Below are 26,778 nucleotides of genomic sequence, written 5' to 3'. Positions count from 1 at the left end.
ACTCTGACGTCGTACCAAATGACGTCAGAGTGCACGATAGTGCGAAATCTGGAATTATCTAGTTATCTGGATATCTGGAATTTAGATCAAATTTAGTATTCAGGGCAACTCAGTAATGTGGAGGAGGGGGTGTATAAAACAATGCAAAATAATGCATGGATTGTTGTGCATTCATGTTCTAAATGATGAACTCTGTGCTCGACATGCCAAATGGATATACTGCACTCTGTCGTGCGGACCTCGGTGCAGGATATCCATTGGCTCTTCTTGCACATCGTTCATTATTTGGTCCTGCATGCACGCACTTACATGCATTATTTGTATGTACAAACCAGTAAATGCAATATATCAAAAGTATATACAAAGAAGTTCATGGGGCCCATTGCAGAATGACTTGCAATTGAACTAAAATGCAAACACATGCTTTTATTTGATTTTTGCGCTTGAGTGCATCTAATTGGTAGGAGAATTTGAACTCCAAGCTTTTGTGACAAAGAAACTAAAGCAAAAAAGATTAAGAATGATTCTAAATTATATGACAAGGTAATAAAAAAATATATTTAGCTCCCATTTTTACACAATTGTTTTCACATTCAACATGAAATTAAAGCAGTTTAGTTGTTTGTGATTGATGAAGGAGTGTACATGTACATGTAGTAGTTTGCAATGTGGTGTGATGAGAAAAGGTTCAAAACCCATATATAATTAGAAAGCACTATGATACATGTACGCTATTAAATCAGTCATCGAAGTTTTAAATCCGGTATAGTCCCCGACTCCGAGGATGGCCAGATTCACCTCACACTCACAGAGATCACTCTCACCCCCTCCCTCCCTTACGCTATTTGATGCATCGTTCTTTCTCAACCCATCCCTCTTCTCTCCTTCGCCACTTGCTGCTTCCATGCCTTCATTGGTCACTTCCTTGTCATTTGACCAGTCACTACATGTATATGTCTTTAAGCTTTTTAAAAGCCTTTCTGGATAGAGTGAAGTTCTACCATACCCAGCACCATTATGAATAACAAGTCAGTTCTACATGTATGTAAATTTCAGCTATTAAGAGATTGTGTTTGCATTGGCAGTACTGCAACCTATGGATATCCAATACTGTATTCTCCATCTCAAGACATACATTGTATGAATTAATTACATGTAATTAACTCATGTACAGCATGATCATTAAAATTAATGGAGATGATGTACATGTAATCGTAATAAGACCGGGGGCTGAATCAACCCCCCCCCCCCCTGATTATTTTGTGATAAACCTACAACACGTGCCATGACTCTTTTCTTTCAAGTCTTGTGCAACTTCTGAATTCAATTTTGAAATTTGCAACCCCCAGGAATGCAGTTCCCAAATTACACAAGACATGTCAGACCCAAAATTGCTTTTAAGAAAATGTTAATTTGTGTACAAATCCAATGCAAATTTTGTTTTTAGCCAAATTCCTAAATTTATCATTATTTCTACTTTTAGTCTTAATTTTTTAATTTAGGCATAGATAAGCTTTTTTAATTGGTAATGAGATTTTTAAAAGAATTTGATAAAATATTACAATATTGTAGATTTTGACCCCTAGTCTTCTTAGGCATCAAAATAGGCCAGTGGTTTTAGGGATACATGTAGCATTCAGTTGTGCATACCCAGGTACAACATGAATTTTGTGATAAACTAAAGAACTGTTTGAATACTGGAAATTTGATGGACTGTGCATGCATTGATATTGCCTGAATGCGGTTTTCAAAGGATGGAATTACCCACTTGCATACATGTACCATACATGATAAACATTCCATTTAAAGGACAAGTCCACCCCAAAAAAACTTGATTTGAATAAAAAGAGAAAAAATCAATGTTCAAGCATAACAATGAAAATCTCATCAAAATCGGATGTAAAATAAGAAAGTTATGGCATTTTAAAGTTTCGCTTCATTTCACAAAACAGTTATATGCACATCTCGGTCGGGATGCAAATGAGGAACTGATGACATCACTCACTCACCATTTCTTTTGTATTTTATTATAAGAAATGTTTTGATTTTCTCATCATTGTCATGTGAAATGAAGTTTCACTCCTCCCTGAACACGTGGAATTCCTTTCTTTTAACATTTTGTGCTTCAGGCAAGGAGGTCCTAATCGTCAAATTCTTAAAAATTGAAATATTGTATAATTCAAACAATAAAAAACAAAAGAAATAGTGAGTGAGTGACATCATCGACTCTCTCATTTGGATGTAACTGGCTCATTCATACAACTATTTTGTTAAAAATAAGCGAAACTTTGAAATGTCGTAACTTTCTAATTTTACATCCGATTTTGATGAAATTTTCAGCATTGTGCTTGTCTTATTTTTCTATATTGATTCCAATCAACATTTTTCTGAGGTGGACTTGACCTTTAAAACCACATACCATACAGGGTTCTCACAGTCATGGAATATCCTGGAAAATTTTGTGGTCAGGGAATTTGGAAAATTTGTGAAAAGTCATGGAATTGCATTTACTTGTACCTCTTGTCTATGGCAGCTTTCCAGTTCGTTGTGTTTTGCAACTCTCTTACTCTGTGATCATACTCTGCTATTATAGTTGGTGTTCATGATTTCCATTTTTCCCAGTTTTTTTGACAATGTCACGGGAAGCCATGGAAAGCGGCAAATTAGTCATGGAAAAGTCATGGAATTCTGTTTTCAAATTTCTGTAGGAACCCTGCATATAAACATGTCATCTAAATTCATTTGAAAATAAAACAAAACACATCTAAAAATTAGTGCAAAATAATTTTACATGTACTTACCAGTCCCCTCGAAGTTAGTCCAAAACTTCACCTGCTTTCCTTTATAGGGAGTACACAACAACCACAAATCTGGATGTCAATATAGGCAATACGTACATGTAGGTAATGACTGAATGCTACCAACTACTACTACGCTTCATATCTTTGAAGATTCCTGTCAAATTCTCTGTGTCTTCTCTCCATTATCCCTCTCTAAAAAAAATCATGCTTTTTAATAGCGTTTTGATATCTCTGGAAACTCTAATCTCACCCATGAAGGTGTTCTGGCTTGTGATTGGGTGTTATGCTCAGTAGGATTTGTTCCATGAATAAATTTAAAAATTTCATCCCTCTTCCGCCATCTCATTTCCATTGCTTTGTCACTCTGTGGATGATTAGGGAGGCAGCAATCCAGAAATTTTCTGATTGCAAGATTTCCCTCTTATCTCTTTTTTCAATTTTATGTTCCTTTTTATCTCTAGATTTCTATCCTCTCGGCATATGAAAATGTTGCTTTTTGATAAATGTTGTGGATTAGCCCACTTGTAATGGTACAGATTATTTAAGTTTGATGAGGTTTTTTTTTCAAAGATAATATTTTCTACCATGTCAGAGTATATGGCTACATTATGTGTAAACTTTTTATCATTTTTCCAATTCAAATACTGTGTGTTACATGTGCCACTGACTATTGGATGCCCAATATTTTGTAAACAGATCAACTGGTTTCACTTGGCAATAGGGTGTTAGGTCTCTTAATAAATAATGCTGGTTGCCTCATCCCATCTGCTGGAATCTCCCCCCCCCAAAAAAAAAAAAAAAAAACAGGTTGCTATTTTTTTTTGGTTTTTGCTATTTTATAGCAGACCAACAATATACAGGCACAATGTTTTTGTCTCACCTGCATCGCAGAGCGAGACTACATGTATAGGCACCGCTTTTCCGATGGCAGCATCATCAACATTGAAATTTTAACAAAGGTCTATATGAAATTTGGACATAAGGATAAGCAATTATTACTGAAGTTCCTGCCTGAGTTTCAGGTCCATCAACATCATTTTAATAGGGTCAATTAACTTAGATCATGTTGGGGAAATCAACATCAAAATCTAACCAAGCTTTAGTTTTTGACATGTCTCATAACTTCAAAAGTTTATTGATCTTGTTCATGGGCATATGGGTAATCAAGTATCACTGATTGTTTCATGTGAGTCTTAGGTCACATGGTCAAGATCAAAGGTCATTTGGGGTCAATGATCATAGTATTTTATCATATGAATGGCAAGTTTTGTGATTTTTTTTTCATTCAGTAGTTGTTTTCAAAGTCAGCACTGCTGCTACATTATATTTAATCACGTAATGCAGGTGAGACTGCCAGAGGCGTCCCACTTAATGTATTTGTAAGAAAATGTCAGATTTGGGCAAAGAATTTGCCCAAATTTGTATTCAGTGGAATTAGAAAAAAAAGTTTTGACATGTTTGTCTGCATGAAAGAAAAAGCATGCATGATTTTCTTTGTGCGGCACAGCAGCAAATGTACAGTATTTAAAAAAAAAGGAGAAAAAACAAACAATTGACTGTCCCAGTTTTCTGACTTTGAGCTTATTATTAAAGGGCATGCCTTTTTTAACTTGTACAAAATGTAGATAGGCCTAAGTTTTTTATGGGGAGGCAGTATATACAGTGTGTGTTAAGCACAGAATAATGAATAATAATTTGAATTCAGTGGATACCAATAAATCCTAATTTCCATCCAAATTGTTTGCTGAGATAGCGCAAGGATTAAGCTATGAAGGTGTTTTTGCATCGTTTTCTGTGTGTGAGTGAGAGAGTTAGAAGTAGGAGAGAGGGGGAAGAGGCAATGAGGGGAGGGAGGGGGAAGAGGCAATGAGGGGAGGGAGGGGGGAAGAGCTTGAGAGAAAAGGGGTAGAGAGGGAGGGGTAGTAACTCTGGAATAGTCTTCCTTCCTCAACAAGAAACACATCATACATTGTAACTTATTCAAAGCCATTTTTTTCATGAGAATTTTCAATATTAAATTTATTATTATTATGATTGTAATGATTATGATTATCATGATTGTTGTTATTATTATTATTATTATACATCATATATTATTAGTGTTCTTATTATTAACAGACTACCATTGATTACACGTAGCAAGAGATAGAGAGACGGAGATCTTTATCTCTAGCATAACAAATTTCTTTGATTTTTAGCTGTGAAACACAGATGCCTGACTTTGTTTAAAGAAACATCCAACAAGTCATTCCATAAAACATTCCCCTGCTCTACCCATACATGTACATCTTTTGATATGGTTTCTTCATACATACCAGGCGGGTGTTTCATAAAGCTGTCCGTAAGTTAAGAGCGACTTTAAGAACAACTGGTGATCCTTTCTTGTTGTAAATGATTTTTACCATTATGTTCAGTGGTGATTTTTTAGTGCGTAAGAAAGATTCACCAGTCGTTCTTAAATTCGCTCTTAACGAACAGCTTTATGAAACGGCCCCCAGAAATCTGTCATTTTTCCTGTTGTATTAACCATGAGAGCATTTATCCATGCAAGGTTGGATATGCTATTCAGTTTAATAATGGATAACCTTGCAATTTATTTTTTTCATTGCAAGGGCAGGATAAATGATCTATGAAAATGATCACTAAATTATGTACCAGTATATCATTAGATGACTCATGCATCCAGACTCAAGTTAGTTTGCTTTGCAAAACTTTAATTTGAGGAAAGTGGTCTGAATTTGCATCCTTAAGTCCCTACCTAAGACTTTTGCACAGGAGGCCTCTCTCATTTTGAAATGACACAATACAAAAAATCAACGTACTTACATGTATGAGCTAGCCAAGTGTTAATTCCATATCTTAACAAATTCAGTGTGCATGTGTTTTGGAGATTTTTTTTTTTCTTTTCTGGCTCACATGTTTCCATCGAAGTAAACAAATGTATCTGACCTGACTGTGGTGTTAAAATCAATTACTTTATTAATAACAACAGATGAATTCTAAATGCTGTGCTTTATTTACTTGCATTATGCTTTATTAAACATAATAAATGTTATTAATCAACCATATACATGCACGTTTCTTTTCCATCTTATTTTTTTCAGTGCGATTCACCTTTCATCATTGGCTTCTATGGTGCTTTCTTCACAGAGAATAGAATCTCAATATGTACAGAGTTTATGGATGGTAAGTGTGTCTTTCTTCTTCCTTTGTATTCTTCAAAGGACTCCTGAGTCTGTGGTTGATAAACACAGATGAGCAGAAATAGTGTGCAATGTATAGTAATATAGGCCCACTAAAGATTACAGTATCTTTAATACTTTTCCTTCGGGGCTTAACCCTATCTAGGCCGGGGTATTTTGGGAGTTCCTATGGCCGGGGGGGGGGGGGCCTCCCAGGCCCCCCCTAAGATCTCGGCCGTCGACCGCGCGATCGCGCCGAAAATTGGCACGCGGGTTGCCTTGGACATAATCTACAAGATTGTATAGTAATTTATTTCATGCGAATTGCTATTCAGTGATTTTGCTAATTTATGCGTATTTAGTATGCGAAATCATACTTTTCCCTTTAACTCCCTAAATAAAGCTCCAAATGTACTATTTTTTGGTATAGAAACTCTTTGTGGTGTCCTTAGCAAGTGTACATGAAAAAAATTGTGATATCAAATCATTTTCTTATGTATTATATTGTTTTTTGCAATTTCTTATGTATTTCTTTGTTTTTTTGACCTTTTGTTTTTCATTGTTTTTTCAATGAAATTTGTTGGGGACTCTTCTGTGATCATAAAAAGCATAAAATGAATACATTTAGACCAGAAAAACTAAAATAATCATACATTTATGAATTTTGGTTGAAAACACAATTTGCATTGACTTTGTACACGAAAACACGTTTTTGAGCAATTTTTGGTCTGACATGCACTTACATAATGTTGCGTAATTTCGGAACCACGTACCCGGGTGATGCAAAATTGGTCTCAAAAGTTGCGCAAGACTTGAAAGTAAAAAGTCAGCGAGCGGCGCGGTCAAAAAATTTTGCACGGCGAAAATATCGCGCGATTCGTTGAGGGGGGCCTCAGAGGCCCCCCCCCCGGCCAAAATAGGGTTAAAGCACACATTGCAATGAGTGAGAATTGAAAAATACAAAAAATATTTAACAGAACAGGAATATTGATTAATCATGTATATAGAGTTTAGGATGTGATCCCAGGACAGTTGCTGTGTTTAATTGAACTTTGTAATTGCCATGGAATTGAAATAAAATGTGAATAATACAATCTGTCAGGGTTAATGTAAAAAATTGGTGTCACAGGAAGGGTACAGTACCTTCATAAAAGGCAAAAATTCATTAGATGGAGTGAGAACATTGTTTCTAAGAAGGTTTTAATGTAGTAAAAACTGCACCAGTCATTTGAGTATTGATTGTTGTGCAGAGGCAAACTTGTCTATATGAGATCGTAAAAAGACTTCCTGCCATTGCAACGTGTACATGTACACTTCTCATTTTGTAAGCATATTTACATGTATGTGACACATCTATTTGTATCTGGATCAAAATTGTTACTTTTTCAAATACATGTAGATGTCTCAAACTCTACATCATTAATGGTGCCAACAAATTATATGAAAAAAATCTTGAAATGACAGTACATGTACATGTATTTGTAATAAGAATCTTTGCAGTGTTTTCTTATTTCTGCTTTCATTGTTTCTCACAGGAGGTTCATTAGAAATGTATCGCTGCATTCCAGAATCAATATTGGGCAGGATGACAGTCTCAGTAAGTTGAAATTCCCACTGTGTTGTTGACTTTACTATGTCATAATGTATATTTTGTATGTAAGGGGATCACTGTTTAGCAAGCCATAGGCTTTTGTTGTGATACCCATACACATTTTATTGTATATATCTGCTTTGCATTTTATGAATTATTAATGAATTGAATTGAAATCTGTAATTAAATTACACTCTAGTCAATTAAAAGTTTTCTATTACTTTTGAAAGTTGTTCAGAAAATCATTTTAAAGAGATTTGCTGACTTATGAATTACATTAAATTGTGTTTTCTGTTTTCATCATGCAGATAGTCAAAGGATTGAATTATCTATGGAATTTGAAAATAATGCATAGAGGTAAGTTTACTGATTGCTTTTCTTATATTTGTTTGCATATTATAATTTGTGTACATGTACATATGTTTATATATAGACATTCACGTATAAAACCATGTGATTTCTTAATTGATATCCATATTGTGGTTGATAACCCTAAGATGTGATTGACCTTACACAAGATTATATGACCATGCCTTATCTGCAACTGCCCTTCTCTTTGGAATAATTTGGAATAAATCTCTTAATCTATGTGTATATTAAAGTTAAATTTTTTTGTTTTCATAGTGTTTCATAATCTCTTAATCTATTGGTCTATGTGTATACACCGTATTAAAGTGTAATGTTTTGTTTTCATTATGTTTCTTATAAATAGCTGACTTTAATGCTAGAAAGAGATTGTTCTTTAATATAGCGAAGGGATGTTTATAAAAGAAAGAGTTATTGTGTCTTAAATGGAGACAAAAGAACGTAGTTTGATTGAAAAAAGGACAAGTACTAGATTATCTATAGTGGATGATAGGTTTATTAGAATCTTCTTAGATGAATAGTATTGGTTCTACAAATATTTGCTTGTGATCTTATTTTTGAATGGCATGATTTTATTTCAGATGTGAAGCCCTCCAATATCTTAGTCAACACACAAGGAGAAATCAAATTGTGTGATTTTGGAGTCAGCGCTCAACTAGTCAGCTCGATAACAAGGACATATATAGGAACCAACGCGTACATGGCAGTAAGTTATCTACTCAGAACTATAGCATTAGAAAATGAATTTGTTCTTCAAAGTTAACTAGCAGATTATTGTGTATGGGACTTATTTCAATAAAGTCCTGTTCAGTGCTATGTGAAAGCCTGTTGCACTAAAGACAATTTGTGTAGGATTTATTTCTTTATAACTCATCAACATTTGCTACGTTCTTCACAGACCAGCTTACTTCATTCATCATGGCTCCAAAAGGTCAGGTTGCCAAGAAAGGTTCCTTTAGCTAATTGCACGGAAGGATTTTACAACACCTTCAACGTTGATAGTTCCAAAAGGTTTGCCTCTCATAAAGGGACAGAAACTGGAAGGCCAATTCCTGCCTAACTTTAATAATTAATCAAAAATGAAAAGTTTTTTCAAACTTTTTGATGTCATTTGAAAGTTGAGTTTATTGGAGTTCCATTTATATAAGTACCCCCCCCCATACACAATATATTTTTTTACTTAGCAGCCATTTCAAAATTGTGTTGATTTTGTTGAGACTCACTTTAGAGATGCTAATGGTGCCTTTATTTTTTTTTTCTTTAGCCCGAGAGAGTTTTAGGAGATGAGTATGGAGTTCATTCAGAGGTTTGGAGCTTGGGTGTCTTCTTATTAGAGGTGGGATATTTAAAAATACATATTCTAATCTACAATGTAAATGTGCTCGCCAGTTATCCCTTCTGCACATATAGCCGATAAAAAGTGATATCACCTTGGGATACTCATCTCCGGGGCCCGTCTTACAAAGAGTTGCGATTGATCCGATCAATCACAACTATGGGCGGCAAGCAATGTCAACATCTATTTTGCATGTTTGTTCAACATATTATCTATCTATGATGTATATTCATGCAGTCATTGTTTTCTTGAAAATTCCCTGTGCTTCTCTTTGTTTACAAAGTACTCTGCAAATTTCCTTTAAAAAAAATGACATTGATGGATTTCCATAGTTACGTTTGATTGGATCAATCGTAACTCTTTGTAAGACGGGGCCCTGGACGATCACTCTAGGAACAGCTATTTCCAGTTTTGCCATTTTGTTGAATTTTACATAAACTCAAACAAATAATTGTGAACCTTCTGAAGTTTATTGTAATACCTCGTTATAATCAAGCATATATGGATCGACACGGTGACCAATTTTAGATAATGTCTGCATCGCGATAAAACGTTTTTTTAGTAAAAGAAATGTTCCTACAACTGGTAAAATGAAGAAATGAAATTGAAAATATGGCCATACATGTAAGTTTTTTAGCTCATCTGGCTGGCATGGCGTCCGTTGTCTGTTGTCCGTCCACAATTTCAAAATGCTTCTTCTTCACCATTTCAAGTCCGATTTCAATTCTGTTGGCTTTGTATGATAGCACTAGTTGGGGGATTCAAAACTTCTACACAGAATTTTTGAAATTTATTAAATTTATGCACACTTTTTAAAATTCACATAGAATGCTTCTTCTTGATTTGTTGATTGATTTTGAATTTTTTAAGTCCATCTGGTAGAGCTTCATGACGTTAACCAAACTTATACACAGAATTTTGAAATTTTGACTAGAACAATTTTTATGCTAATTCATGCATATTTTTAAAAATTCACATAAAATTTTTCTTCTTCTTTATTTGTAGACCGATTTTTTGATTTTTTTTTCTTCCATCTGGTAGTTTCATGAGGTTCACCAAACTCCTACACAGAATTTTTAAATTTGAAGTAGAAAATTATTTATGGTAATTTATGCAAAATTCATAAATTGCAGAAAATGCCTCTTCTTTTTGTTGACTGAATTTCAATATGCTTCTTCTTCATTTCATGTCTGATTCCAATTCTGTTTGCTTTATATGATAGCATTAGGTGGGGGATTCTAAAGTTCTACACAGAATTTTTAAACTCATTAAATATGCTAATTTATGCGTAGTTTTAAAAATTCACATAAAATACTCCTTCTTAAATGTTGACCGATTTTAATTTTTTTTCTTCCATCTGGTAGAACTTCATGAGGTTCACCAAACTTCTACACAGAATTTTTAAATTTTCAGTAGGAATTATTTATGCTAATACGCAGATATATTCAGAGAGCTACATGTATGTAAGGTAGGGAGAATTGGCATTTCATAATGTATGCATATCCCACAGAATTGACATTCTAAAACTTAAACTACATGAAGTACAGAAATTCCTGGAACATTCAGGGCTACTCATAGTCATAGCACAAAAAGAAAACATACCAATTTAGTTTTTCTTAACTCTTAAATTGACTGCCTTTATTTGTAATTGTGCACAATTTAAGAGCAGTTTCTCCTAGAAATGTAATGCCTGTATATTCTAATAACGAAGGCGGTACTGCACAAATTTTCTTTCCAATCAATGCCCAATTGCAAATTTGGATTGAAACCATTGAGATAAGTTTCAACTATATTGAAAGTAGACCAACAATCAAACACTGATTTACAATTAATTACAAGAAGTGTGATTGATTTTTGAACCTACATGTACATTTCACGCTCAACGAATTGTAACTTTGGGTATTTAACCTGCTGAAAATCTACTTGAAACATTTTCACAGATTCTTGTCAAACTTTCAGTATAGGACTCGTAATTTATCACTTTGTGTGATTATGGTATACATTTTACACAAGTGTTGAAGATTTAATTTTGGAGCTAGTTGAATTACCATTACGGGAATCATTTGCTATCTCTATATACTATCCGTTTCACATTATGTTTGGTATTAAACTTTCTTTTTCCTTTTCTTCTCAATAACAGATGGCAACTGGTAGATTTCCATATCCAGTAAGTACAAACAATTCAATTAGAGTTGTATGTATTTGTATGTATTTCAGGAAACAAAAAGGCTTAAAGGAGACACCCGAAGAATCCAAAGTATTTTATAATGCCTTTTTGTGGTCATCATTGTAAAGGGGAAGTATTACTAATCAGATATATAACTTCACTTTTCAAAATAGTCATTAGAGTTTGCAGATATCAGCTCTCAAAAATGATTTATTTTCATGCCATATTTCTGCCTTCCATCGGTCCTCTTGCGAGCTCCAGCTGAGTGACGTCACACAATGAGCGTGAGCAGCTGAGCTGACAGCAGCCCATTGAAGACGATCTTTCCAATCAGTGTTTTTGTCTCACCTGCGAAGCAGAGTGAGACTATAGGCGCCGCTTTTCCGACGGCGGCGGCGGCGGCGGCGTCAACATCAAATCTTAACCTGAGGTTAAGTTTTTGAAATGACATCATAACTTAGAAAGTATATGGACCTAGTTCATAAAACTTGGCCATAAGGTTAATCAAGTATTACTGAACATCCTATTAAAGTTTCATGTCACATGACCAAGGTCAAAGGTCATTTAGGGTCAATGAACTTAGACCATGTTGGAGGAATCAACATTGAAATCTTAACCTGAGGTTAAGTTTTTGAAATGTCATCATAACTTAGAAAATATATGGACCTAGTTCATGAAACTTGGACATAAGGTTAATCAAGTATCACTGAACATCCTGCATGAGTTTCATGTCACATGACCAAGGTCAAAGGTCATTTAGGGTCAATGAACTTTGTCCGAATTGGGGATATTAGTTGAATTCCCATCATAACTTTGAAAGTTTATGGATCTGATTCATGAAACTTGGACATAATAGTAATCAAGCATCACTGAATATTTTGTGCAAGTTTCAGGCCTAATGATTAAGGTCAAAGGTCATTTAGGGTCAATGAACTTTGGCCGAATCGGGGGTATCTGTTGAATTACCATCATAACTTTGAAAGTTTATTAGTTTAGTTCATTAAACTTGGACATATGAGTCATCAAATATCACTGAACATCCTGTGCGCGTTTCAGGTCACATGACCAAGGTCAAAGGTCAATGAACTTTGGCCGAATTGGGTGTATCAGTTGAATTACCATCAAAACTTTGAAAGTTTATGGATCTGATTCATGAAACTTGTACATAAGAGTAATCAAGTATCACTGAACATCCTGTGCGAGTTTCAGGTCACATGATCAAGGTCAAAGGTCATGTAAGGTCAATGAACTTTGGCCATGTTGGGGTTTTTTGTTGAATAACCATCATATCTCTGTAAGTTTATTGGTCTAGTTCATAAAAAGTGGACATAAGAGTAACCATGTATTACTGAACATCTTGTGCGAGTTAGAGTAGTATTCAAAGTCAGCACTGCTGCTATATTGAACCGCGTGATGCAGGTGAGACGGCCAGAGGCATTCCACTTGTTTGCTCTTAGAATTGTTTATTCCTCACAAGATTGGTCTTGTTATATAGATAAAAGTTTGAATTTACTGAACAGTGAAATAAAGTGAACATTTAACGTATTTTGGTAACCGATATTTAGCTTAGAAAAAATGATTTTTTTTTCAAGAAATATATTTGAATAAACAAAGCATATTTTCACTTAGAAATCACACTTGCGACAAATTGATATTATAATCAATATAAAGCATAGACATTCTTCGTCACGACTGAAAAAAATTATGAAATTTCATTACGTAACAAAGTCAGGAACCACAAAATAACACGGCAATATCCATCGCGAAATGATTGAAATTGCAGTTGAATTGCCGAAACATGATTAGCCCACAGCGGCGAGCGGACTTTGTTTCATATATCTTAAAAGCCCACCATAATGTAGGGGATGGTCTGTGGCCAAACGTGTTGGCCATCGTTTTGTCGTGTGCGAGGACCCTGGTTCAAAACTCGGATTAACTTGGTTATTTTTTTTTTATTCCTTCTCGTCCCTACCCAGCTTTTTTTCTTGTGAAATCCCATTCAGACCTGTATTTATCAAATCTTATTTAATTGCTGCTTTTGATTTTCAAGTTCTTGATTAGATTCTACTCTTATTTGGGATGGGAGGGGTACAGGATGAGTTAAAAGTCAAGTCCACATCAACTAAAAATTATTTGAATAGAGTAATTTCCCTTGCTGTTTTTACTCAAAACAGTCACAAAACAATGATATGCAAATTAGTGTTGTCACTCACATCACATTCGTTTCTAATTTTTTTGTGGCATTTTGTTTTTTAATTCTTTGCAGATTTGAGTATAGGAATTTCTTCATCCGAACACAATAGGTTACATTTACGGAACTGTAACTCTAAATGTTATTTGGAGGAATTAAAATCCCTCTGAAAATTTTTCAGAACATAAATAGAAAATTAAATATCAAATCTACATGTCATGTAAATATATCAAACAACAAAATACAAAAGAACTTAGTGCGTGTGACATAACGGTTAGTGTAATTTGCACATCGACACAGATGAGCATATCATCGTTTTATAAATTAGGCAAAATTTCTCAATGTTAGAGTAGTAATTATATAAATTTGAATCAAAGTTTTTATGAAATTTCCTGCAATATCTTATTTTTCTTTAAATTCAAATGAATTTTTGATTGTGTGGACTTCTCCTTTACTCTTAATGTAGGGAATGCATAGCAATATTTATCCAGAAACAAAATTGTCTTAAAATATGCAAATCTGTAATTGGGCACATGTTCACTTTTCTTTCATCCAGGCCACTTCCTCACACCCACCAGGCTTACAGTCTTAGAACAAAAAAAATGATGAACCATCACACAACAGCACACAACATTCAGTGCTTCACAATAAATATTTCACTTCTGTTCATACATGTACATGCACTAAATATTGTGGAAAACAAATAAAAGGCGTATCCATATTCAAATACCGTTTAAAAGGACAAATATATTATACCTTTCGAGAAAAATCAGCACGTTAGATATCTGATAACAAAACACAAATATGGGGCACTGCAAGAAACTTATGTTCCATTGCAAATCAAGCGTAAGTCTTAAATTCAAATTCAAGCGTAATAAGGTCGAGTTGCAATAGCAGTTCAACTACATGTACATGTTTGTCTTTAATCAAAGGACTTACCCTTGATTTGGGACGTGTGATTGATTAGAAAATTTCTTGCAAAATGCCCTAATAACATTAAAATTGTTTTTTTCGTTTTAAGTTGTGTGTTCTTATTTTCGACAAGCTGTATTCCTGTCCAAGTCAATTTTTTTTAGTTCTCTCCAAAACTGTGCTCAAAATCGTTTCCAAGATCGATAAAGATAAATTTTCTGTTGCATCATTATCAGTCCAAAACTTGCACCGTAGCTCCTGGAAAGAGTGAAGAAAAAAATGGCTATATCCAAATCAGTAAGAGGACATGATGGAATCTCCCAGATTGAAGTAGCGAGCAGAGACCAGAAGTCACCAGAGTCAGCAAGTGTGCAGATCTGTGTGTAGAAGAGAGAAAAAATAAAGAAATAATTTAAATAATCAAATCAAAGTATGAATTTCATTATCTTGATGATTGACGACGTGCGGTGGCATGTAATTCCCGGTCAACAACAAATAATAGTAGGTTTAGACACCTGAAAAATTCCACTCAGAACACTGGTGCTCTACCTCAACGCTCAAGTGATGTTTGTGTAGGCCCCACTCTACTTACCGCTTAGCGGTAGTGAATCACTTGAGGTACGGTACTCTGTGTCATTACAAAGAGTGCATTTATCTTCATTGTTTTATGTTGAAGGCACTACGCATTCATATGTAGAAGCACTCTAATCAGAAAGAAACACCAGACTCTAGTTTTGGCCAGGAATCAGCATGATCAGGGTAACCACTGCTGAAAATTTGTCTTGCTTCACGACATCGGCATTATGGTGATATAATTCTGTGTATCTGGATGTATACGATACAGGGCCCTCCTGAGCATAAACGCATTGGGTACTAGACCTGTGTATAATAAAAACTTAAACATTTGGCCTTATCGTGAAAACATTCGGCCTTATCGTGAAATTTGGTGTTTGTGCGCTCGTTGTGTACAAAGTCAATGGGAGTGGATCACCGCCGTTGACGAAATAAACGGCAGTGAATGGACTGGTGACAAAAACTACGATAATGCCAAACATTCCTCTGAAACAGCATATTTTCAGCCATGGTCCATGCCAGTGCTCCTAAATAATTTAATCGCCTGAGTCCTGACCAGTTTATTTAGAAATCTGACTGAAGTCTTTGTGAAGAAAAATCTGCTGGAATTGTGCAAAAACATTATTTCTAAAATAAAGACTTTAATTTTAATAGTAGTCATGCCAAAATGCATGATTCTAAACTTATATCAGATCTGTATCTGTCATCTGACCTGAATGCATCGTCAGAACAAGTACAGACTACAGTTTCCAAACATGCTTACCTTGAGTTGACTTTTGACTGGATCAAACAGCGTAACCTGCATCGGCAGCAAGTGAATGGGACCGCACAGCTTGGAATCAGAGCAACACAACGAAGACTGTCGAGTGGACAAAATCGGTCTTTCCAGTTCATAATTCAATAAAAATGGACAAAGTAACACAGTTCTGGTTCTCTTATAGTCTGAAGATGTCGAAATCGGATATCACAACACATGAAGAAAACGGTAAATTCGAAGAAAAATAGAGACCAGGAAGGTGTATCAGTGTATTATGCACAGAGAGAGTGTGTAGTCGATCATGTGACGTCATTATTCTCGACTGTTTTCGATCGCGTGAATGTCTGCCTGGGGGCGGCTGGGGGGCTGAGAAGGGTCTCTATTAATTTCATTTCTTGCATTTCCACAACATCTGTAAGACTTTTTAGTGACATATTTGTGTATAAAAAGACAAGACCTTTCCATTCATATATAATTTGTCTATAATCATCACTTTCGTGAATTTTCTTTGTGTGTATCCTTTAATGAGGTTTCTATTTTACATGTATTTTGAGTACATTTTATACACTCTAATGTAGGTCTCCATTTATGTAATTCATAAAAAGGAATATTTAACTTCATGGTAATTTGTGACTAATTATCAATATATGCATGTTGGAACTAATATACATTATTATTATTTTTATACTGTTATTCATTTTTTTCTTCAGGTAACACCAAGAGAGCATGAATTATCGGTAAGTTGAAACACTACACATATTTACACATACACTGTAATTACATTATTTTTTTCAATGCTTAATTGTTTTGTTGCTCAAAATGTTAATTTTGGTTGCAAAAGTCCCACAGTCATCTAAACTAATAGCCACATTTATGTATATCTATAATCATATCGATATGGAGAAAATATTGGTTGTGAATATCAGAGTAATTCGAATCACCCAAAGTAATTGTTCAATAAATAAAGACATGTGTGCGGTATGGTGATTACAATCATACATGAAAGTTTGAACTTGGATGTGACATCAATATGAAAGATCTCTTTGAGACTGCATTTTGACAGATAAAGGTGAAACCTGTGTTATAATATGCTTATTTGCATCATTTTAGTATTTGTCTTTTGTAAATACTAGAAAGCAAACAGTCTAATAATCTTTATTTTTGGTTTATGTTTTCTTTTTCACTTTTAAACCATAGCCTATTGATCTTCTGCAATGCATTGTACATGAGGTAAGCATTTTTACTGTGGCAAAGGAATGATCAAAATCTCATCATTTATAATTAATGTGAATAGTATGAACATGACATGGCAATAAAGTGAGTTGTAAAGACTGATTCAATTGTCTGAACCAGAGTGAACTATAATAATTGTAATGTCTTCACTACTCTACCGGGGGGGGGGGGGATCCTGGACAGTATGATGGGTTTAGGTAGAATTCAAATTACATGATCTATGATTTTTTTTTGTATAAATAAATAGGCCTATAATTTGTCCTAGATATTATAAATCACATGACCTTCAGAATTCCAGAATAATTCAACCTAAAATTATAAGATATTTAACAGCAGTCTTTATTAATAAGAATGGTGATCTGCTGATATTTGTCAAAGTAGATGCCAATTGGTGTGTTTCATTAGTAAGACCCACAGGGTTGGCGGATTTAAATCACGTTGATTTAAATCGTGATTTAAATCGCGATTTAAATCACCATGATTTTTTTAAAAAAATCATTGATTTAAATCACTTCCATTGAAACATGTACAAATCATGGACAAAGTATTTGTTCAATGCAGTTTTAATTCTTCAAGTCAACTGAAAAACTCTGAATTAACTTTATATCAATAAAAGATCAACAAAGTCTTCATATCTACTTAAAACAAATTAAAATCAAATTAATAAAATCAGGTAATTCCTTAAAAACTACAGATGTATGTTGTCAATAGGTACTCATTTTTTGTAAATTATGTCGAGTTTTTCTTCTGAAATTTTACATTCTTTGTCAGTTATTATTAGTCAATTTCTTTCTTAATGTAAAGTTTTCACATAATCCAAAGACTTTTCAGAGAGCAGTTTGTAAAAAAAAAATATATAATATATAAAAGTCGATGAGAAAAGGTTTGTTGGCAGTTTTCCAGTTTTGATCCTTCGCCTACACATAACTACTTCTGTCATGTAAAATAATAAATGATACCTGCATGTAATCAACATATTTAACATGCCTCTTATTTCGTATTGTTACATTTATCATACATTTGATGTTTTGAATAACATAATTATAAAAATCACATTAACATAATGTAGTACAGTCATAATTTGACTGTTGAGAAAAGCTTTCTCTTATAAACCTTTTAAGTCACTGCAGCCCATTTTATGTTCAGTGCTACAAATAATGGAAGTTTTGTATCTGCATGTAATAATGGAAAGAGCTCTATAACAACAATTTGCAAAACTCAGAATAAACATTTAACACTGTATTTTAACGTTAAGATGCAGGTACTTCAGTTACAATCATTGGCAGTTGTAAGCTGTGTCTCATTTAAAATAAAATACTTCTTTTTGTAATACATATGTTGTAATTTAAGCAGTTTTGCAGTTTTTATCCTTTAAGTTAAAAGTAAGTAGATTTTTTTTTCATACTTCATGGATCAAACAGATTTTTTTGTAGAGAATATGGGAATAAAAATTGTAGATTAATGTAAAAAAATCACAGTAACAGAATGTAGTATAGTCACCCTTTGACTAAGCTATCTCCTATATAGTTCTCCAAAAATGAGAGTTTTGCATCTATATCTGTAGCAAGAGAAGAGCTTTTTATCAAAAAGATCCTTAACATATACAGTTGTAGTCTCTCTTTGACTATTGTAAAGCTGTGACTAATTGAAAAAAATCATTGATGAGAAATATTTCTCTTACAATATACATGAATACTAGTAATTGGCAAAGGGTTTGTTGGCAGTTTTGATAAGGGATTTTTTCTCTTGGATTTTTTTAAATATTTGAATGAAAAATCCCAGAGGGGAATTTTCTCTACTCACTGGGAATTCCCTATGGAATATTCCTTCATAGGCCTATGTATGATAGAATTAAGTTCAGATACATGATTCCTCAAATTTATTTTTAATTGTCCTTTTTTACTGGATTTTAATTACAAAATATGTGGTTAAGAACAATATTAGGGGTGAAATGTATAACATCAATATTGATGTCATTGTAAGAGTAAGGGGGGGGGATAATTACCCTTTTTTTCGAAGGAACTTTAAAAAAATCAAAAAAATCTGATTTAAATAAAAAAAATCTGATTTAAATCAAATAAATCCGATTTTTTTGATTTTTTTAAAAAAATCAAAAAAATCGCCAACCCTGAAGACCCATGATATATTCCCGGTGGGGTCACTCAGCCGCAGAGGGGGACACGTATGACCGTTACCACAAATGCAAGTGACCCCCTATTGCAGTCAATTTCAAGGACATTTTGTGAAATTTACCCCCCTATTTTCACGCAAAACAAGGACAAAATTGCGGTAAAATGGTACCTTGAAACACCCCTAATTATAAGATTGTAAGGACACTTTTGCCCATTTCGCAAATTTACCCCTATTTACCGTATTTCAAGGACAGGGCATTTAACACCCTTTCCTCATTAGAGGAAATTGCAACACAGGCGTCAGAGTGCTCAGTCCTTAAAGATGACCAAGAGCCAAGTCATACTGATACAATAATCCAAAAGAACTTTATTTTTCTTGAAAAATAAGAAAAGTAGAATTCTTTGTAAAAATAAATGTAGAGTTGTCCATATAAAGATACAGAGCATGATGAGCGCGCCTTCTGCGGCTGGTGACTCGGCGACGGATTTTACTTCCCGTAATCGTTTCCCCCTTTTTCCTGACCCCTATTTCCATCAGATCGAGGACGGTGAGCACCCCTATTTTCACTACTTCGAGGAGTGTTCTGTCCGCGGACGTTCCATGAAATTGACCCCTTTTCCCGCGATTTTGGTAACGGTCATGCGGTCCCCAAGTCATATTGAGTGACCCCACCGGGGATATATTGATGTCGCTCCGATGAGTTAATCCTTGGACATTGGGTGACCTCATGAATTCCACACATTGCATTTTTGAATAATCAACGTGTGTCTATTTCAAAGTGATCAAAAACCTCATATACAACTCTATAGTTTTCCTGCAAGATGATACTTGAAAGTATATTGATAAATCATCATTCACTCCTGTGTTTTGGGGCTTTTGAGATTTTGAAGTTAATATGTGACCAGGCACAACAAAACCCACAAATAATCACACTGTGATTGTCGAGTATTTTAATCAGAATGTTCAAATTTCAGATTTTAGTGTTTTCTGAAAGAGTATACTCTCCCCTATTTACTGTAAAGATTTGGATGTACCATGAATCGAACCTAAAGTGTATTTTTTAATGTTTTTATAAGACATATTTTTGTTATTTTGAGTTAATTGTAATTCTGTTCTGTTTTCACAAAAACCTGAATATTTGTCTCTCTTTGAACTCTAATAGATTAAAAGTAGGATAACTTACATGTATAACATTGATACTTGTTCAAACTAATGGACAGGATGTTCAATCCAATTCAATATAGTTTATTTAAAACATGCCTCGCAGCCAAAGGCTGAATAAAAACATGTGTACAATTTACAATAGAAAAATACTTAAATACAAACATGCAATGACATAAAATTACTAGAACTTCTTATTGTATCTAATGTATCTAATTAGTGTGCGAATTTTGATGGCAAGTTGACAATTCCTTCTATAGAAATTCTATTGAATTTTAATCTTCCTTTTATCTACAATACACAATAGTGGAATAGTAAGTGCTCTTTAGTAGATGAGTAATTTTAATCCCCCTTTACTCAAAAAGGTTTACTCAAAGGCTCGAAAGCTTTCCATGGCAGTGAACATTCTCTTCTTGTGTGGGTTAAGATCAATCACTGTGCATGAGTTATATATCATTATAAAGCTAAGAGTCTGCTCTAGCAGAAGGGCTGTAAAACGATAATTTCATTTCTGGCGACTTTTTGTGGGTTCTGTGGTGTCTGGTCACAGAAGATACATGTATCACATGTTTTCGGGGAGCTTATTTCATAGAATACCAAAGTGATGAAGTCACAAAAAACTTCTCTTTTTTTGCATTTCAGCGATTTACATGTAGATTCCATTTTCTGGTAGAGCTTGATGAAATACCCCACTTCCAAAATTTGGTGGTAATCGGTCCATGGGGGCCAGAGATATGACCTTATGAATACATAATTAGCTCCACTGAAGTCAGTGTATTATTGGCCTGGTTCCTAACTTTTAAAACCAGGCCAATAATACACTGACTTCAGTGGAGCTAATTATGTATTCATGAGGTCATATCTTGGGGCTCCATGGACCAATTACCACCATGTTTAGGTTGTGGGTTTTTTTTTTCATCATGCTCTACCATAGTATGGTATAAAAAACGCTGAAATGCAAAAAGCAAAAATTGCTGACGTCACACTTTGTTACTCTACATGTATATGATTGTAACTTTGACATCTTATTCTTTAGAATGTATATTTTCAGTTCTGAATTTTGAAATATCATTTATATTGTGTGATATTGTCTGTGAATAAAAAAACACATTTCATAAATTCATGTCATATTTTTATTTTGTAGCATCCACCAAGGTTACCAAGCGACAAGTTCTCAGCACCCTTTGTTGACTTCGTAAATAGATGGTAAAAACGGAACTTTAAACCTTACATTGCATTAGGGTTCCTATTTACAAGAAATTTTTGTGTTGTATTTAAGGGGTTTTATCCCGATAGATTATGCTATACTGCGATCTTAAATATATGAAGACGAACAATACATACCGGTATTTGCTTTTAGTTAATAAATGAAACCCCCTTTGAAAATATTATGATGTAATAATAATATCGGGTATCTATATTGCGCACATATCCACCTTGGCTATTAAAGCTACATATAGGCTACAGACTACGATGCTCACAGCTTTTTGAGGAATTACTTGAATGACTATTTCCCATTTATCGATATACTTTGATCAACATGAATTGGCATGTCAGGTCTGTTTGTAATCGTATCATCTGAACTTTTACAGTTTTGATTTTGATTTGAGTGGGTTTTGTTTATTGAACATTCCTTCTTATTCAAGCAAATTGTATTAAAATGCTCCACATGATAATTAAAAAGTTAATGTGAAAAAAATAATAGTAGTATTCTCAAAATATTTACCTTGAATGATGTTTGCCTGTTTCCCTAGGACAGAATTTGAATTATGGGTCTATTTGACTTATCACTAATATCCCTTTCATAAACCCAATTATGCGGCTAATAGCACCATAATTTGGTCGTAAAATTGGAGGAGGACAAGAGTTATCCGCATTACTCTGATGCTGATATTATCCGCATAATAGCAGCATCGAGACAAGATTTCGAGTTTATGAACGCATTTCCAAATAATGCGGATAATTGCCATGGTGCGGTCACAAGGTCACCCTTTTCCAACACAACCGCATCTGAGAGGGCGTGTCCAGTTGTCATGACGATTATCCGCCTTTTTCAGGATGGGCGCTCGTAAAAATAATGCGGCTTATTTTCGGAGTTTGTGAACACAATTTTTATTGAATTATCCGCATTACTCTTAGGCGGCTAATTGGAGGATAGGTTTATGAAAAGGGTATGATACATTGGTCACATTTGCTCTACGGCGGCCGTACGGCGAGTCAAAAACAGCCGTTATAATAATTTTAATTCAAACCACCTATGAAAATGGTACAAAAACTGTAAAAACGGCCGTTTTCGACTCGCCGTACGGCCGCCGTAGAGCAAATGTGACCAAGGTATAAGTTATTTACATGTACTCTTGTATTCGCAAGAACACTACTGGGGCCTGTTTCATAATGAGTTATACAAGTCTGAATAGTCATAATAAATGCATAAATGCTATTATCAAGTATACTATCAACCAATCAAATCGAATGAGTTCAGTAGCTTCAAACTGTTATTGCATTTTTTTTTCAAATTCAAATAAACATTTATTTTTGTCATTTAAAAACAATATTTTCTATATAAATTATACAAAATCATTTGGCATTTGTTACGGTAACAAGTTTTAAGAAAATGGACCTCAGTTAAATGCCCAATGTGTGTGTGTGTGACAATTACTCTCGATCTATTCAATTTAAAGTTAATTTGACTTGATTTATCTCTTTGTCTCCCGCCATCCCAGTCTTCAGAAGCGACCAGGAGACCGTCCAAAGCCTCAGGACCTGATGCAGCACCCGTTCATCCGGATCTTCGCTGACGGCAACAAGCAGATCATCTCAGAGTGGGTATGTCAGGAGCTCCAGGAACTCCGGTTACGAGGGATGGTGAAAGGGCTCTGAGGGCACCAGCCAAGGATCACTGAAGACCTTCTCAAGAATTATTTCAGAACATCTGACTGAAGACACCAACATGCAATGGATAGTTCCTTTACCCAAAAAGGTGGTCTTTTTAAAGTAGTTTTCCACCCTACATGTAGATTGGTCAGAGGATGTCGTGGAATGACTCCAATTTCTTGGAGGGAACTTACAGGGTTTCTGAGGACAGTATTCTGGAAACACTTTGAAGTACCCAACTGTTATGTCTGTACCTTGAATAGTCCAAACCCTTTTTAATGTTCCTCAGACATAATGAAGGATTGACAATGTGTGACAGAAAAACCCTTCAGGAAAAACTAGTTTTAACTAGTTAACTAGTTTTTCAGTCTATTAGAAAAAGATACCTTTCTTCTTGGGGGTGTTTCATGAAAGTTTAAGCACTGACGAAATTGATGAAATCCTTGGTTTTGATTGGCCGAGAGGCATTGGCTTCTCTGACTGTTATGATAACAGTTGCAGAAAGTCAATTTTTCAGTGCTGGCAAATTTCATGAAAGGTGCCCTAGAGTTAAACGTTCATCTGTAACATGGATGAACACTGTTGCTGATGGCAGTGGATGTTGAGGATAACCTTCTAATGGGGTGTTGCAAAAAAACATATGATCAGTTCCAAATGAAGTCCTCTGTCCTTAACTTTTTTGCAACGCCTCATTATGCTTGGTTGTTGGGACTTGCCTTTGATTTGCAATTGAATGCAAGTTCCTTGCAACACCCGAAGAGACCATTTTGAATAGCATGTAACAAAAGTTATGAGCTCAGGTAGAGAGGTATTTCAATGTAGCCTAAGAAAGCCGTGTGTATCACACGATTCTGATCGGGGGTGTGGAAGGGGGATGGTTGACTAATACAGTAACAGTTTTCTATAAACTCTATTCTCTTTACTGACAACTCAAGAGAACTTCGGGAGAGCATTTCATTACGTTTTATCTGATAGTTATCATAGGAACAGGGCTTCTCAGCCAATCAAAACCAAGGGAAGTTGTCAGATTTTAAAACTTGTCTGACAAAAATGCTCCCCAGGGGCTAGTAACACAAAGCTTAGCGATGATCATAAAACATTTTTCTACGATTGATTGCATTGACTACAATGTACAATCAATCATGAAAATCAAACGTACGATCAGTCGCTAACCTCTGTGTTACGGGACCCTGGTATGTGCTTCATAAAGCTAAATGGTTTATCCCTATAGCTGTCCTGGCACCTAAGACCGTGTTCCAGTCAGGTGTAAGGTCATGTGTAAAATGACGAACGGCTGTATGAAATCACAATAATCAGGGACTTTTACAAAGTTGGCTTAAGTAAAAAGAAAATATTTTACTTTTTTATTTTAAAACAATTATAGAACATAATTGTAGTATGAACCAATGATACTGAGCTGCTGATTCAATATGGGTACAAGATTCTTCTTTTTTGGTGGGAATATCTGGCACATTGCCCATTGTCCTTCAGTCTTAGCTTAAAAAAAGAATATTTCTGGGAATGGTCTGCTTTTTTACCCCATCACATCATTGTTTCAAATTTGAAATTGATTTCAAGTGTTATTGTAATTTCTCTGTATTCTCTCTTTTTTCTATTAAAATGGTTTTTGGTCGTCCACCTTGAAGAAAGCAAGTATATAATGTCATTGCTAGATGGGTTATTAAAGGAGACGTTCACCCTTACAAAAAGTTTATTGTAAAAATAGCGGAAAAAAATAATTAAAAAATATTGCCAAAGGTTTGAGAACAAACCATCTAAGAAATAAAAAGTTATTAGAATTGTAATTATTTGATTTGTGACGTCATATGCGAGCTGCATTCTCACAACGCGAATGGTAAAAAAAAATCAATGAAATGTAATTTTGTCAGAAAATTGAAAAGGGATTTACTGTACCTTTTGTAAATCAATATAAAAATCATTTCACACATCATAAATAGAAAACAAAAATAGGTCATCAGTAAGCATTAAAGAAATGAAATTCATGCATTTTATATTACTTAACATATGAGGCAGCTGCTCGTTTATGACATCACAAATCCAAAACTTAAAATTCTAATAACTTTCTTAATCTTTAACAGATTTTCCTCAAACCTACACCAATATTTTCAATTATTTTTTCTGTTATTTTTACAACAAACTTTTCTCCAGGGTGAACTAAAAATTGCAAACAGTAACTGTGTTTTATTTATCCTGCCCATCTTCTACAGTGTGTACAGAACAAATATCTTATCAAATCAAATGATTCTGTTCCCTTGTGTCATGTTGAATGTGTATTATGTCAGGAAGGACCAGATTCTTGCCATATTTTCATGTGAAGCTAATAAGTTTGTTTTAAATGCACTATTACAGTGTGCCTGGTAAGTCTTTTTACAGTGTCTTACTTTGCTTTTGACTCAGATACATACATGTAGACATGTAACTGTACTTGTACTTCAAAAATTTGTAGATGTGCTTTTAACCAGCATATTCATTTTATATTGGAGGCTTGTGAGTGAGAACTATGGCCTGAATTCACAGAGCATTTTAATTGTACCATGGTACAAAACAACGGATAATGCAGATTTTACATACATAATTATGCACTCAAAGAAAAGTCCAATGAAAAGTGTATGCTTTTAGCAAACGGCACTCTATATTCATGGTTCAATAATACAAGAAATGTACATTCTATGGTTTTGTACTTTCATACAATTGAAACCACCTGTGTGTTTCTAATCGTAGATAAATGTAAATTTCGGTGTTGTATATGATGTGGCAATACAAAGAAAACTACAGTGCCTGCACGGAATATTACAGCATTCAAACATGCTAGCTAGGACAAACAAATCTGATCAATGCAATTAATTTCTGGTATCGTTTTTATGAAACAAGCAACATCTGGTGTGGACTAGTTATAACTAAAGGGAGACACACCATGGAACTTGCTAACATTTATAGACAAGGCTATGACAAAACTAACTACTTTAGGTCAAAGGTCATATTTGGTCGATGAATTTTGGCTGTATTATCTTTCAAAAAACTCACATAGAATGGTCATTAAACTGGTATAGTTTGAAAAGGAAATATTGACAAAAATTTGGAATTTTTATTTTCAGTAGTTTTGTACGAGTCCTGAGACTCTGTTTTACTGCATCAATGTAATATCTTATCACTTACCTTTTTTTTTTTTGCTACTACACAATTCCTCAGGGGTACAGAAGTTTGGTAGCTGTACAAGAGGAGAGTGACAGAAATGAGAATAATTATGTCCTGAATTATATTTTTGGAAAGCTTTAGATGCGCAATGATGTACACTTGTATTTCTTTAATAGCTATATATTTGTATTCAACATATATATGTTTAATGTAAGAAATCAATTTCCACTGAATATTATCGAAGTGTATCACTTGGTATGATATCTGTGACAGTTTATTTTTGTCATTAGCCACCAATGTAATAAATGTATACAGTGTGTAAATAAAGCAGACATAAATAAATGT

The 26,778-nt window shown here is 34.4% G+C and overlaps 1 protein-coding gene across 1 annotated transcript in view; it reads left to right on the top strand.

Moving 5' to 3' along the window:
* LOC121415874 (dual specificity mitogen-activated protein kinase kinase 5-like) overlaps positions 1 to 23,612 on the top strand; it is a 55,080-nt gene extending 31,468 nt beyond the window's left edge. Inside the window, exons 11-20 of the mRNA XM_041609249.1 lie at positions 5,906 to 5,987; positions 7,519 to 7,580; positions 7,883 to 7,931; positions 8,522 to 8,646; positions 9,205 to 9,276; positions 11,417 to 11,443; positions 16,587 to 16,613; positions 17,074 to 17,106; positions 21,548 to 21,609; positions 23,127 to 23,612. Coding sequence (XP_041465183.1) covers positions 5,906 to 5,987; positions 7,519 to 7,580; positions 7,883 to 7,931; positions 8,522 to 8,646; positions 9,205 to 9,276; positions 11,417 to 11,443; positions 16,587 to 16,613; positions 17,074 to 17,106; positions 21,548 to 21,609; positions 23,127 to 23,283 — 696 coding nt within the window. The 3' untranslated portion in view covers positions 23,284 to 23,612. The remainder of the gene's footprint in view (positions 1 to 5,905; positions 5,988 to 7,518; positions 7,581 to 7,882; positions 7,932 to 8,521; positions 8,647 to 9,204; positions 9,277 to 11,416; positions 11,444 to 16,586; positions 16,614 to 17,073; positions 17,107 to 21,547; positions 21,610 to 23,126) is intronic.
* The last annotated feature ends 3,166 nt before the right edge of the window (positions 23,613 to 26,778 follow it).

Source organism: Lytechinus variegatus, chromosome 5 (genome assembly GCF_018143015.1).
Source record: "Lytechinus variegatus isolate NC3 chromosome 5, Lvar_3.0, whole genome shotgun sequence".
Taxonomy (NCBI): domain Eukaryota; kingdom Metazoa; phylum Echinodermata; class Echinoidea; order Temnopleuroida; family Toxopneustidae; genus Lytechinus; species Lytechinus variegatus.
The sequence above is the reverse complement of the archived record's forward strand: the minus strand, read 5'-3'. Positions and strand labels throughout refer to the sequence as shown.